Below are 16221 nucleotides of genomic sequence, written 5' to 3' on the forward strand. Positions count from 1 at the left end.
TAAACGAATATATTTTATTCAGCTATAATATTAATACTTTTTAGGAAAAAAATTAAATTTCAACTTTCTGTAAACTTTTTGATATTTTTTTGAGCTCAAAAGATTATAACAATTCAAACTCTCTTTTGAATTATGTTTTACTTAATTTTTCTTTTTTTTGTGTAATCTACATAAATTATTACATATTCATATATTGTTTCTTCTTAATAAAAAAACACTTTTCGAATTTAATCTCTAAACTCAATTATTAAAACGATTTATATTGAACCATCAACAGTAGTGCTCTAAAATGCTGAAAAGTAACTTATTGTAAAAGGTTTATCTCTCAGAATCATAACTACCATATTTAAAGATCATTTCAAATTTTGTTTTATAATAACGCTTTAAACATTTAGCCTTTTTGGCTAGTTTTGGCAACTATATTTAGCTCTAAAAACAATTAAACAAATACTAGTTAGAACAAAACCAAATCTTTTAAAGCTAAAAAAACAGAATAAAAGTATTTTTTGACAAAAAGTATGTTGACGCAGCGTACTAAGTAGACTTACCATACTTATTATAAGTATTTTTCTATCATTTAAAAACAACGAAGCAGCTAAAACTATTAGATTTATTTAAAAGAAAAAAAAAACACTTAAAATGTTTAAGAGAAAGAAGAGTTAATTTTGTTTTTCTGAAAATTTGTTAACTAAAAGCTCCGCAAAAAAGCTACGTAAAGCTAAACAAGCAAAGAGTAACAAAACCGTTCGAGGTTAGTTTGAAAATCCAATTGGTTGTTTAAAATCTATTAAAGTATATTTTAAAATATTAAATAGAAAAGTAGTAGTAAGCTTTTTGTTTATTTTTTTAATCTAACTGTCTATTAAAACTTTCGATCTTTTTGTAGAACCATATTTATTAAAAGTAAAATATAAAAAACAAATACTTAAATAAATAAGAATCGTTATAAAAACTTTTATGAATTTTCATTTTGTAAACTATTATCTCTAGAAAAAAATTAGATTATGAAAAATCGTTTTTTTACAAGCAAGGTACTTTCACACAAGAAAAATATTGAAGAACTTTTGTAACTTAACATGGTTCTTCTGACCATTTATTTTTGTCAACGTTATAACAAACATAATTCGGAAATTCATCCTGGAAGACAAAAATTTTGTTCGCAAAGCATAAGCTTTAATGATAGAAAATCTGCTTAATGCTGATCACTTCACACTGACAAATTGTTTACCAAAGTTGTCAAAAACTTCAGACGTGTTTGCTCTGTAAGAAGTGGCAAATAACTTGTTCTTAACAACAACTAAATGTGGCAACTTTTACTAGAATTCATGTTTGGCATTGAAGACCATCTGTTTCGAAGAACATCATATCATTATTTGTATCAAAATGTAAACCAGAATTAGTTCTACCTGTAGTCTGTACCATTATTACCTCCGATAATAAGTATTTTGTTCATGAATGAAAAAATACTAAACACCTAACGATCATCGTACAATCGACCTACCTCACTCCATTTATTGGAAGTAAGTGAATACTTATCAACAGATATTTCCAAAATGTTATCACAATCTTGGCCACCAAAATATTAAGTTCATCTTTTACACAAACTACTTTCGACCTAAGTTGTGGTGATATCATTAGTTGAACGACTGTTACATTTATGTTACTATTAACGTCTACACATACTATCACTAACTGTTCTTAAATTATAGTCATAACCTCCACAAACTAAAACATTTAGTTGTTTATGGTTACAATACCTACATGCAAGGTAACTACGAGAGTTCTTTCTTATAATCTATTTTTATAGTCAAGTACTCCATCAACAACTTAATACAATAAGCGTATTTAGTACATGTTGTTGATTTATCTTCTAATTGTGTTAATGTTTCATCTAATAGCAAAGCAAAACGAATTTTTAATAAAAGATCTTTAGCATACTTCCAACGTTTTTTAATGTTATAGTTGAACCATTTTATTTGTATTTTTTATATGTAAATATGTATTTGTGTTTATGAAGTTGTTTGGAAATGTAAGCTAATAAAAAGACTTTAGAAAACCAACAATCAAACTTTATTATACCTAGCTACAAAGTGTGTGAACCTTTCTAAGTTTATAATCTATCAATTTTAGTGTTTGTAATTACAATTTTTAAATTTAAAAACACTGATTTAAATAATATAAACTTGTAAGATTTAAACATTTTGAAGTATAACTTAGTTTCAATTAAAATTCAGGCTTATTTTAAATTAAAAATGGGATCGAAAATCATTTATAAGGAACAACATATAAAAACTAGTTTATCAATTTTTAGATTTTAAAATATTAATATACAACAACTGCTTGATAAAAGCTCTAATATGCTTGTACTAAATGTTATAAAATCGCTATAAAAAAAGCTTAAGAAGTTTAAAAACAAAAAACGTATAATATATAGAAACTATGCAATAAATAGATATTTGAAGATATAAATAAACTACTGTTTATTTAACTAAAGGTATCTGATTAAGTATTTTTTTTGGTGATAGACTCATCACCACACTGGCAACTATTGATTGTCATGTAAAGATTTTAGAAATTCACTACTATTTAAATTGGTGTTTTAGCATTGAGAAACAATAAATTGCAAATTGAAGCGCAAAAAGGAAATACTTGCATTAAAATGGTTTAATTTTTTGTGGTTAAACTTTTAAGTGTTTAATAGTCAAACTAAAAAGAAAAGTTTTCATAACTTCAAAATATCTTAAGTCTAATGTTTTCTAAATACGTATACTGGTCTGTTTGTTTTACTTAAACATATCATTACTAAAACAGATTACGAAGCAGAACATGCTTAAATTAATTCTTATTAGTTTTACTCATGATTAAAACGTATAAAATTTTAAATACTTTTTTAAGGTGTTCTTTTAGAAAAGCTTACTTATTAGTTTTTTTTAAATGGGTAAAGTAAATCACTTCAAAAACCCAAACTTTTAATAACTTGAATTTTAACTTATCCTTTTACCAGGAAACTTATTTTAAAATTAAAGTTTTAATATACAAAAATTGTTTAAATATAAGATAAACTACAACACAGCTCGGTTATCAAGATTATCTCAACGTTATTGCAGCCTATCGGTTTTTAAACCAAAAGAATACAGTATAAAGTTGTTAAGTGGTTGTATGAAAATTGTTTTGAATCTTCATTTGATGTCTCATGATGATTTTATCGGCTACGACACAAAGTTAGTTTATCTTCTCGTCTTTGCCTGTAATGATGATGTTGTGTTACAAATTAGAAATTTTAAATAAGATCTTTTTAGCTTTTTTATGAGTTTATACTCGATAGGAAGTTAACTGTTTTAGCTTTTTAAGTCAACTACTACCCAATTAAATAAGGTTTAAAAAAATGTAATAATATATTTATGCTAATACACAACTTATTTTTGTAATTTAAATTCAAAGAAAGTGATTTACTACAGGAAATTGAAAAAAACAAACATTAAGTATGCAAAGTTTACAAACTAAGTGTTAGATTTTTAGCTGTTGTAAATAAAAACTTTCATGTTATAATAATAATCAAAATTTTACTAAACTAATAAACAGGTAATTGTTTTTAACGTAGTTTTTAGTCACAAAATTTATTTACAATTGAATTGAAACGATATATGTTTCATTTAACCAACACTGATACAAACTAAAAACTAAGTCTTTGTATTGAATGGCTGGCTAAAAGTAGACCTACACTGATTTGTGTGTTTATTACTACATATCTTTACATAGGGCTTTTTACCAATCAGAAAACTCAAAGCTAACAAAGAAAAAACTCCAAAAGATAATTTTTTCAAATTGCAAGCCATGAATAACCTTTTATATACTTAAAAGTATAGTTAGTTGAAAATACCTTATTTTATTATGATAAATTTACTTTTTTTATGAAATAACGTATTTGTAAATTGCATGTTATAGATCTATTTACTTTTATACAAAAAGGGTTTGAGAAATGTAAGGAAATAATTTAAGTAAATAATTCACAACCTTTAAGTTAAAACTTTTAAAGATATTATATTTGAAATTATCATAAAAACCCTGTTTATGGTATTATTTGAAATTTAAAACTTTAGGCTTGAAAATCAAACTAATTATTAAAAGCTTGTGTTGCTTAACATTTAGTTTTTTTTTTATGGTAGAAAAACAATAGATTACTGTTCCCTCTACAACCTCTATAATAAAAGTCAAAGGTCTAAATAAGTGTAAATATTAAGTGTATTGCGGTTTACTTACTTGAGTTTTTAAGATGAAATACTAAATTATGTGATTTGCAATAAAATGCTTGTTAATGCAGCAATTTGTTTAACTAGAAGTTCTGTTTAAATATGGTTTACATATTGGATCTTCTAAACAGTTCGAAATTGACTTCAATTTGTCAGTACCATTTAGGAGTTCAGCACAAGTTTTCAAATAATAAAAGTAACAACAAAACACAAGCAAAAGACCATATTGCTTCTAAAGATTATGTAATTAATAACAAACTTATTAACTGTATTGGTCATGCATCATCAGAATTAGCAGGTTTTTTGACTATTTTAGAAGTTTTTACTTTTTTAAAATTTCAAAATTAAGTAGTTTAATTAATAAAAAACTAATTTTCAAAAGTATTATAAAATAACCAAAAAAATTTTTTTTTTTCATTCCTCTATAAATTTTTATATACTCTTGACAAACTAAATAAAGTTTTAAAAATAAAATTTTTAATATATTATTAATGTCATTAAAATGAGTAATAATTACATAAATAAATCTTAACACATTAAACACATCTTACAAATGATAATAAGCTAAATAAAATATATTTGTTCTTGCTAAACTTGTTTTTACTTTAGTTTGTTATGAATGTGCTCTTAATCAGTATAGGAAGATTTATATCTTTTTGTATAGTTGATTTTAAATTACTTATAAAGTGTTTTTTTTATAACTATTTACAATATATTACAATTTTTATGATGAACAAAATCTTTCAAGTCAAATAAGTTTAAATTATAATACATAAGTTTACAAAAAATATGGTGAACTGCAGTATTACTCAGCCTAGTTTGATAATTTATAATTTCCCAGGATTATTCAGGCTACAGGGTTGCCACACACTCAGGGAAACTCAGGGAATTTTGATTCTTTTATTTAACTCAGGACAGTTTTGATTTTTTTTTAATTTCAGAGAAATTTTAAGATTTTTTTTAAAGTCTCAGGGAAAATTTTTTCTAGATCTAGAATGAAATTCAGGTTTCAGTTTCAATATTTTGTTCAAAAAAGGTAATTTTATTCATTTTAACAGCTTTGCAGCTAGTTCTTCAATATTCTTAGAATTAACATTATAAATTTTTAATAAATAATAAAGTTTTTAAGGATTTGAAAAAAAAAATCAGGAAAACTTAGGGAAGTTTAAGGTTACTCCTGCTTGTTTGTAGTTATATTTTGCAAAATTCAGACTGTTTTTATTTTATTCTAGAAATCTTAGGCTAGATTTTGTTACTTGAAAAATATAAAATAGTTTTTTAGAAAGAAATAATTTTCTTTATAGCTTACATTTTTAATAAATTTTTGGTTTTTATTTAATATAATTTTTTAAACGTTTAAGCTCAATTAACAATATTTTTTTTTCAGTTTATACTTCTTAGCAATTTTTTTATTTTTTACAAACTCAGGCTGAATCAAGTTAATTTGATTTAACTTAGGCTAGTTATTAGTCACTTTTGCTTTTTTTGTTTCAAAATGTGGTAGTTCTTCTGTTACTTTATGTTAAATATTACATAGCTAAAAAATGATAAAGTATAATATAGATAAATTTTAGTACTTATCTTTGTATTGTAAACTGATTTTAAATTGCGTTAATTTATTTAAACATCTTTTTAAAATGAATTTCTACAGTTTCAATCTTGTTTTAAAGTTATATATATTGAATATTAAAATTATGCAATGATGTATTTTTTTCCTAAATTTTACATTAAGCATACATTTTAACTATGAGAAAAAAATTTAAGTTTGAAACGCGAGATAAGTAAATTGTTTATAAATTTACAAAAATAAGGTGAACTATTCTATCATATTTATTTCCCATCCTGTGCTTGGCTGATTGAAGTTCATTTAGCAAGAAAAAACATCTTGATGATTAGCACAATGATGTACATTGGCCAAGCTCTAAAAGTAATTTTGTTAAAAAATACATTCAACTATTACTTTTATATTATAACTATTAAAGCTTATTTGAATAGTTTGGTTTTGGTACTGGTTTTGACTAAGAAAATTAAACATATGTCACTCATTTTCAAAAAAAGTTTATTAATTAATTTCGTTTAAAGCATCCCCAGAATAATATTGCTAAAAACTTTTAATATTTTAGTGTAATTTTAGTTATATACAATTAATTTGAAAAGTCTAGCTAAAAATAGTTACTTTATAGTATGTAAACGTCTGTTTAAAAAGTTTAAATTAGAATTGAGTGATACTGAGCTAATTTGAAGTAATTTATTAGACAAAATTGCTAAAACAAAAACATTTAAAATAGTATTTTTTTTTACTTGAAACTAAATTAAATAAAAAGCACATTACAAAATACGACAAAAATGACAATAATGATACTACTAAAAACATGCTATTAATAAAGTTTTAAATTGTAAAAATCTTTTCGTTTGCAAATTTTTGGCTCGCGAAAGCTTATTTATGAAAACTAAGTACACATGGCTTTTTAAGTTTAATCAAAATTTAAAATTGTTTTGTATACAATATAAATTTTTAAACATTTTACTTTAAGTAACTTACTTTTTATGGATGTTTCTTAATTTTTGCTAAGTATGATAAATATCATTAAGAAATATTATTTATAAGTATGAGTTCTAATTTTTAAGTTTTAGATGATTAAATTTTGTTATATACTTTTCAATAAAATAGTAAGTTTTTTTATTCAAAATAATATTAAGTAAAACTCTTAACGAAATCATAGTTATAAACTATTACTTTAATGGGTTGATTAATAAAGCTCAAAAAGTGGTAAAAAGTATTTTGGTATAAACTCAAACTACAAAATAGTTTTATCAGTACCTAAAATGAAGCAATTATGTTATAAGTTTTAGGTAAATTAGTTGTAAAATCTTATAAAATATTAAAATTTTTTTTGTCAATATTAATTTATACTTATAGATTAAAAATATCCGTTTAACAGGATATAATTAAGCAGCCACGCCCATCAAGTCCACCAGTAATTAGGTTGGAATCTTCATATGTTACTGAGTATGGTATGCCTTCTACACATTCAGTACTGGGGGTCACTGTTCCGTTTTCATTTATTTTGTTTCTTTCCCAAAATCATCAAGTATAGTTTAGTTGTTGAACTTTTAAAAATTTATTTGTTGCTGTATGAATTTTTTGTAAGGTTCCACCATACTGTTACAAATTAGCAGTAGTATGGTCCAGTTTAGTTGCAACCAGTAGGATTTACCTTGGAATGCATACAATTATGGTAGGAACTTTTTTTTGTTTGTTATATATTTTTTTACTAAACTTAGTTGTTTCGAACAGCAAGTCATGGTTGGATGTTTAATACCAGCAGTGACTATAAATGTAGTTTCTTCTTACATAGACTTGTTTGAAAAAACTCAAATGGAGGGAAGTTCTAATCTATCAGTTGCTATAGCTCTAGTTATTTATGGTGCTTCTGGATTGCTTTTCTACATTGACAAAACTGTTGATTTGAAAACTAAACAAATAAAATGGACATCTTCTCGAGGTGACACTGCTGAAATTTTAGGATGGTGTTCAGGTAAATTTTTCTTCTTTTATAGTTAATACCAAATAAAAATTGCTTCATTTAAATTAAGTTTTACAATGATTTTTTATTTATTTTGTCTTAAAAAATGTATTTGTTTAAATCTACTTTTTACTGCAATTAAAGTAACTTGTTTCCCCTGAGATGCGTTAGTAGATAATAGAGGTTAGGGATAGAGATTGGAGTCTAAAATTCATCCTACTTTCCTTAATTAGTCTTTTGTTTTATTTACTGTCTGTTCTTGTTTTAAGCCTACTCTTTACTATTTTTATTCTTGACAAGGTTTATATATAATTCTAAAATTGGTCTAGAACACAGTCAATTGTTTTTACTTGTGATTTTTTTCCCTGCATCAATAGTTATAAAAAAATTAAACGATGGTTTAAAAATCTACAAGTTTATTGCATACTTTAGTTCAAATTGATTTCGGACATCAGTCCTTCTTTAGTGAACTTTAAACTAACAGAGCTAATACACATTCATGCAACTAAGTAAATAAAAGTGAAAAAAAAAATATGACGTAGTAATACAAAACTGTGTATTATACCAAATTTTTAGAGCTAGAATTTTTTTTACATTATAATGATATTTTTGTATGTAATAGTAAATCCAAATGAAATGAATATAAAAACAAACACTTTACCGATATAAAATTCAAATTAAAAACTATTTTAGTAAGGAACTGTATGATGTAAGTTATTGTTTATAAATAATTACTGCTATCGGTGAAATAAAAAATAAAAAACTTTTCCCAAACAATACTTAAAGTAATTACAAAAACCTATATTAATATCAAACTGTATCTTACAAACTTCTTATCTTAAAGAAGAAGTATTGTCGATGCATACAAATAAATATTTTGAAACAAAACCTAAGCAAAACAATAATACTAAAATTAAATAAAGAATTAAATTAAATTGTTTTAACAACAAATTATTTTTTCCTAATATATAGTTTTTAAAGTAAACATTTTATCCAATAAACAAATGATTTGGAAACAAAAATTATTCTTAGTAAAACTATCCTATTAAAAATTGGTTGTTGTAAAATTATTGATTTTATAAGTTTGCTATCATCTATAAAAAGGCAGAATTATTTTATTTATGTTTATACTTGCTTGTAATAAGTTAACCCATTTACTCTCTAAATAGTCTAAGTTTGTATGGTTGCTTGTTGAGTCTGTAAAAGTGATTGAATATGCTTCTTCAAAGGTTTTGCTCGATGTTGGATGCTTGTTGGCATAGTGAAGTTTGAGTGCAGTTCGATCATTTGTCTCGCTGGTGGTCATGTACTCCAGTTATGTCTGTGAGAGCACCATCTTTGGGAAAAAGACGTAGTTGTCTGTCCCACATAGTGTTCATTACAGACATTGCACTTTGCCACATAAATCCCAAAATTTTTGTTATTCAAGTTATTTATTAATTTAATTATTTTACCTCTTTTTGATTCTATTAAGTTTTTTTTTTTCACCATTCCGCCCAATCCCCCTTGGTTTCCACAAGGGTGAGATCCACCAATTGCTACACTATTTTCATGGGCTTTGATCTTATAGTTTGTTAATAGTGCCACAATTGTTTGTGGACGTTTATATTCCTCTAAAACATTCGGGTTTAATTCTCTTTCTTTCGTGGTGAGTTTTAATAGTTTCGGAAAGTATGTCGTCCAAACACTTATATTTTCGTGAATTTCTCTTGCCTTCTTCATTGGAGGTCCAAACCGATCTTTCCACTCTGCTGTGGTATTAATCATATAATCTACTAAATCCTTACAGAAGCAAAACTTTAAACATTTATCCTTTAAAGACTTTATTGCTTCTAAATAATCACTGTCACGTTCGCACAATCTTCTTAGTCTTATTGACTCTCCGAATACAATTGATTTGTAAATGGAGCGTGGATGGTGTGATTTTCCATTAACAATACACGATTTTTTGCTGTTGGTTTTATGTAGTATTTTACATAAAACCCGCCTATTTCTGTCTTATCAATGACGTGGTTGACATCCAAAAACTCCATTTCGTCACCATCATTTTTTGTGGATATTTGTCTAAAAACTAGCTTTAGATTGTGTTCTTCAATCGCACATTTCAATCGTCTTTTAACATTATCTGTAACATCTAATGTCTCAGATAAAATGACAATATCATCAATATAGCGTTTGAAGAGTTTTGTAGTTTTAATTGTAGTTGCAATTGGCATTATAACGCGGTGCAGTGCAATATTTGCAGTTGACACGGAGTTGTTGTCACTAGTTATAATTCCTTTGGATTATTTATAGAAGGAGTTGCCGTTTTTAACTACAATATTTTCAAGACAGAAAATTGTGAGGTCGATCAGAATTTTTCTGATTTATTTGGTGTAACTTGTGCATTTTTGGAGAGCATTTGAAATACTTGCTTTAATCAGTTAACTCAACACAAGTTAGGGTACAAACCTTGAACGTCTGCAGCTACTAAGTTAAGTATTTTTATTTTTGTGTTGCTTAAATATTTTTTCCAGTTATCTAGTTCTTCTAAATATGTTTTACTATCCTTGCAATATTCATTAGCATTATATTTACAAAAAATTGTTGAAACCGGTTTAAAAATTAATCTTAAAAAGATTGTTACTTTGGTAGTGGTTATTTTACCTGCAGACTGCACTAGGTGTACGGGTATGTCAAGCACTCTTGTTTTGCTTATTTTAGAACTTTCCAGTTTGTGTGTTTTAAATACAGGGTAGGCGTAGGCAGTGTCATTACGTTGAAATTTTTTTACTAGTGTACTTTGATTTTAGTGTAGATTCCGTTTTTAAATGTAATTCCGACGGTGTGTTTTAGGATATTGTCATCTATGCAATTGAGTTTGTGTAAATTAATCATAAAATCTTTAACTTTATTACGTATATTTTCAAAATGTTTTTCAATGTTACTTTAGTTTAATGTGTCGATCTTTTCAAAGGTTATAAGTTCGCGATTCATTATAAGTTTGTAATCATCATGGTTTAAAACAATCAGCTTTCCGTCTTTGTCTGATTTACAAATCACTATTTCTTTATTTTTCACTTTTGTATTTATCATATAAATCATATAAAGCAGTTCTTAGTTTTAGATTCAAACTATTTCTTTTGAAATATTGTTTATTTACTTGTTCTTCTAAATTGATTAGTTTACTTTTAGCCATACTACAATAAGTTTTAAATTTATCGTCAACTTGTACATTTAAAGGTCGATTGTACTTTTGTATTTTTAATTTTGTTGGTAAATTAATTTGCTGTTTTAAGGTTTTTTCGTTATTATTATTATTAAATACATTTTGCCACTCAACCGTTCTAATATGTTTCATAAGTTTTAACCATTCATTATCTTTTAGATTGTTATTCCATTTAGGGGTAGGTACACAATTTAAACCATGTGATAGTAAAACTTTATAATCATTGTTTAAAACAATGTTCGATTTGTTAACAACTGTTGAGTTTGCTTCTTCTATAATACATTTATTTAAAGTTAATTTCTTCATTCTTTTACGATATTTATATCTTGCACAACTTTTTTTTTTTTTGTTTTTAGCTGCTTGTTTAGTTTTTCTATTAAGATTTATTATTCGACTTTTTTGCTTGTTAAATAAAAAAATAAATTTTCTAATATAGTGTTTCTTATGTTTCTTTTGTAAATGTGCATAACTTAGTTTACCTGCTGTACCTTCTGGTAGTTTGTTTTCTTTTTTGATTTGTGTTTCATAGTTCCTGATTTCAGTTTGTATTTGTTGTAGTTTAGTTTTTAAGTTTCTTTTTTGTTGAGTTAGAAGTAAGTCTCGGTCTATTCCTTTTTTGAAATTTGATTGTAGAATTAAATTTGTTTTTGTAGTTCGTTGCAAAAATGTGTTAAGCTCTTTAAGTTTAATCAGGGTTGCCACAAGGTCAGGAAATCAGGAAAAGTCAGGAAAAACAAAAAAAAAAAGACAAAAGTCAGGAAAAAATGAAGGTTTTTGAAAAAAAGTCAGTAAAAGTCAGGAAATTTGACAAAATTAAAAAAAAAAGTCAGATTATGTCAGTTTAAATTTACAAAATTCCTTATTTTCCAAAGCTTTCAATAAATAATTAATCAAAAATCCTTTAAAGTCAGACTAAAATTGCAAAATTTTCCTAGAAATTTACAAAATTATTTTATTTCCAATGCCTCATCTGGTATAAATTAATAAAATATCTTTTATAAAACTGCAAAATTTTTCTAGAGTACTGAACAACTATCCTACTTGAACAAGCAGATTTTGTAAGCTTTTTAGTATTGATGATCTGTAGCAAAAGGACACTTCCATAGTGAAACCTTGATATATACACAAAAGTTTATCTAGCATAATTTTAGAATCAAAATGTTTTTTGTTTAAGTAAATCATTGAGGCAGCAAAATTGGAGGTAAAAATAAATAAGTGCAAAAAGAAAAGGAATGAAGCCTTCAAATTGTGGCTGGATTTAGAGAAAAGATTTCTTTCGACAAGTTAAGGGGCAGCAGATGAGAACGATTTGAATAAACTGGGGCAAGTGGTTTAAACTGCCAAGAAAATGAAGCGAGATGCAGACCAGATGAAGGAAACCATATCTTCATTAGATGAAGAAGTTGAAGTGCTTATAAAGAAACGAATAAAATAAGTTTTACTGCATATAATAAAAAAAGCAGCGTTTGATTAAGTTCTTTATTATTCTAAGGTTTTAATTGTAAAAGGTCGTTATTAATTAAGATTTTTATTGTAAAAGTTCCTTACATGGCGTTTCGTTTATTTAGATACATTTATGTTACGAAATCCTAAAAATTAAGAATTTTTTTCAGACAAGCTATGTTTATAAGGTAATAATACAAGTATTTTGCTGATAGAGCTGTTTATTGCAAATACATCAATCATACACTGATTGTTCAAGTGATGTAATGGAAGTTTGATGATTGAATTCGACAAAAAACTGTTGTTTTAACCTTTATTAAAATTAGATTGAAAGCTTTATACAGTTTCAAGTGTTAGATTATATATTTTAGAATAAGTTTAAATTAAGAGTTTTATTTAGAAAAGTCAGGAAACTTTTCTCAGCTTGATCTGTGGCAACTATGTTTTATGTAATATGCAATTTTTTTTGATATGTGTTAATTCTTGAGATTTATAGTCTGGATCATCTTGACAAGATATTTTTATACTTAGAATAAATCAACTATTGATGTCAGAAAGTATTGATATTTGTTAGTACAAGTATAATAAATGCACTAGTTTAATCGAGACTTTATAACTTTTTTTTCGACTTTCTAGCTTTTTTTCCTACTTAGTTTTGGTACTAAGCACCTAATCATGCAAAAAAAAAGCATATAACTAAAATGGTAACATAAGTTTTCCTGAAATAAAATATTCCTTTATACAGATAACTTTACAATAGTTTATTATTTGTTTTAGTTTACTTAAAATTAAATAAATAACATTGTTTGACGTTGAAGATAGAATTTATGCCGATTGTTCTCATAAGTCAAATGCTAATAACAAAATTGTTTGAATTCTAGAGAACACTTAATAAGTTTGTATACTTAAAAAAGGTCTATTTATTCTTATTAGACAATAGAATTCATAAGAGCGTATTCAAAAAATAAAGGAGTCTAATATGAGAAATTTTTAAAAAGCCCAAAAAATATGTGTATCACAGTAACCATAGTTTGAGTTTTTATAAAATAAGCCGATGTTAATAACATACTTTTATACTTAAACTGCTAAACATCTATTTTTACATCTAAATTTAAAAAAACATATTTAGAAGCGCTAAGTTTAAGAAAGTTTCAAACAAATAATTAAACTGTAAAAACAAGTAAAATATTTTTAATTGTAAAACGTTACCTTTTATGTATGAAATTTATTGTTTGTTATGAAACTTTCTTAAACTTAGTGGTTCAAAGTATGATTTTTAAAACTTAGACGTAAAAATGGGACACGTTCAAAATCCACCCGCGATCAAAATCCACCCAGTCAAATTCGAGAAACGCTTACCGATTTAGGGTAAGGGTTAGGGGTAACAGTGATAATGAAAAATAAATAAGAAAAATTCAAAAATTAAAAAAAATATATGAAATAAATTAGTAAATATAGAAAGTATAAAAAAGTCGGGTGGATTTTAAACGCGGGTGAATTTTGATAGTATATTATTAACAACACGGCTTATTTTATAAAAAACTACTCTGTATGCTGTATATGTAGTACGTAGAAATAGTTTATTGAGTATTATTGTTTTCTCAAACTAGTATTCATTTCTTTAATGTAGCTTATTATTTATTATTATGTATTGTTTATTGTGCGATAATGGATTCAGGCTATTATCATTATTATTATTTTACAAACATAGTTCGTAAACTCAAGTAAAACTTTAAAATACACTTTTATATAATTTTCAGAAGTTTTTAAACTGATAACTAGGGAGAAACAGATTTTGATATAAAACTTCTGATTAAATAAAATGTATTTTTCTTTATTTCTTCTTTAGATCGAATTGAAAACTATAGTTGTTTTTTTAAATTTAAGTATACAAACACTTTTATATAAATCTAAAAATGAAAAAAAAAAAAACTTTTAATATTTTAAGCTTTATTTTACATATTTTTATGCAGATAAATCATAAACATTTAAAGTGTTGGTGTCTTATATCTTGCCTCACTAAAAATATAAGATTAGGAATAAATGTACTTTATAAATAAATATATATAGATAAAATAAACCATTTTAGAATTAAAATACTCTTCTTTTTCTAAGCACAAAAATCTGTTTATTTTTTAGGTTTTCTTATTGGTACAAGGTGGTGTCAAAACAATTTAGCACATGAATTCAACAACTTTAGCATATTAAACAAATATTTTGGTGACAATCCTACTTGTTATTGCTTTTTCAAATTCTTTTCAGGTAAAAAAATACATTTTTTGTTATGCTAATCATTAATTTTAACTTAAAAACTTTATTTTTTTAAAGGAGCAGCAATATTAGCACCAACATCACTGCTTGTCAGGAAGATTCTTTGTCATTTATTCATTTTTATTTATGGAAAAAAACACGAACCAATCTTCAAATCAAAAAAAGAACGCCTAGTTGAATTGCCTTACAAGTTTTTATCTGTATTTACATCTGCAATATTAGCAACATGCGTAATTCCAAAACTTTATAAGAATATTAATTTGTGGTAATATTAGTAGCATATTTTTAAGTACTTTTTCTTGATCTCAAATTATGTTTTTTTTTATGATAGTTTAAACATTCTCTTCTTTGTAATAAAAAATTAAAAAAGGTATTTTCTAAATTCGCTACTCCTATATTTTTATCCGTTTAATTTTTTTGATGTGCAATATTTTACAATATTTGTTTTATTATTTGTTTACAATTCATTTTAAAACAAGATAATCTTTTAATATTTCAAAAAACTATTTAATAAGTTTTAAAAATTGCTCATTATAATTTTCTAAATTTATAAAAATGTTTATACAAAAGTCATAAAGAAAATTAGAAATGTTAAAATTTAGGAACATTGTATTAAATAGATTTTAATTTGATATCGAACAAGAAGTTTAAATAAATTACAAACTATTAAAAAAATGTTAACTTGGGGCAACACCAATTGCCTTAAAGGTTGTACTACTAAAACAGCGCATTCAAAGTGAAACAATCATTCTATAAGTCACTGTAAAAAAAGAGTTACATTTTGAAATATAAAGGAAATAATTAAAAAAGAAAGAGTAAAAAAAAATTTTTGCGACTTATTTATAACGATCTTCCTATGCATTGTTTTTTTGAACCATAAATATAGTTTAAAACTAATTTTGTGTTTGAAAAGTATGCCTTTAAAATAAAACTTCAGTTTTATTTTTTACAACATTTTAAATAAACTAATTGATTTTAAAACTGACTTTTTTTTTAAATACTCAAATTTATTAAAAAATTTTGCAAGCTGCTTTTCATGAAAAACTATTTGGAATTGTTGTAACCCTATTAGAGAGTGTGGATTACTTACAATATTAACCTAATGGTTATCGCATAATTCACACCTACACAAATGACTATAAGTATAACTAAATGTTAATTTAATTAATACTAATAACACTGAATGCTACTTATTTGGTTATTATTAAAGAGCATAAAATAATACACACACTAATATAATACAATGAACTAAAAAGAAATTTAATGGAATAAAAACTTTTACACATTTATTAAACCTTAGATAATTTATTTTAAGAAATGTAACCTGAAATAGAAGTAAATACTTATAGTTTTAAAATACTTATAAGATATAAACATTGCTAAATAATTGTTTTCTATAAAAAAAAAAGTTTTGTTTCTGAAAACTACATGTTGATGCTAGCACTGCTGAATGTGGATTGAATTCTTCTGCACAGTGCCGTATGCGGCTGGTTAATAAAGCTATATCATAAAAATGTACTAA

At 25.1% G+C, this 16221-nt stretch overlaps 1 protein-coding gene across 1 annotated transcript; it reads left to right on the top strand.

The window, feature by feature from the left end:
• The first annotated feature begins 4329 nt into the window (after window positions 1-4329).
• LOC145835874 (sphingosine-1-phosphate phosphatase 1-like) lies at window positions 4330-15072 on the top strand. Its single transcript, XM_082943621.1, has 7 exons — window positions 4330-4548; window positions 6062-6177; window positions 7193-7342; window positions 7403-7489; window positions 7549-7789; window positions 14568-14690; window positions 14757-15072. The coding sequence occupies exons 1-7, from the start codon at window positions 4353-4355 to the stop codon at window positions 14966-14968; spliced, it is 1125 nt and encodes a 374-aa protein (XP_082799747.1). The 5' UTR covers window positions 4330-4352; the 3' UTR covers window positions 14969-15072.
• Window positions 15073-16221: the final 1149 nt, after the last annotated feature.

Source organism: Thalia democratica, chromosome 5 (genome assembly GCF_965202585.1).
Source record: "Thalia democratica chromosome 5, ktThaDemo2.hap1.1, whole genome shotgun sequence".
NCBI lineage: Eukaryota > Metazoa > Chordata > Thaliacea > Salpida > Salpidae > Thalia > Thalia democratica.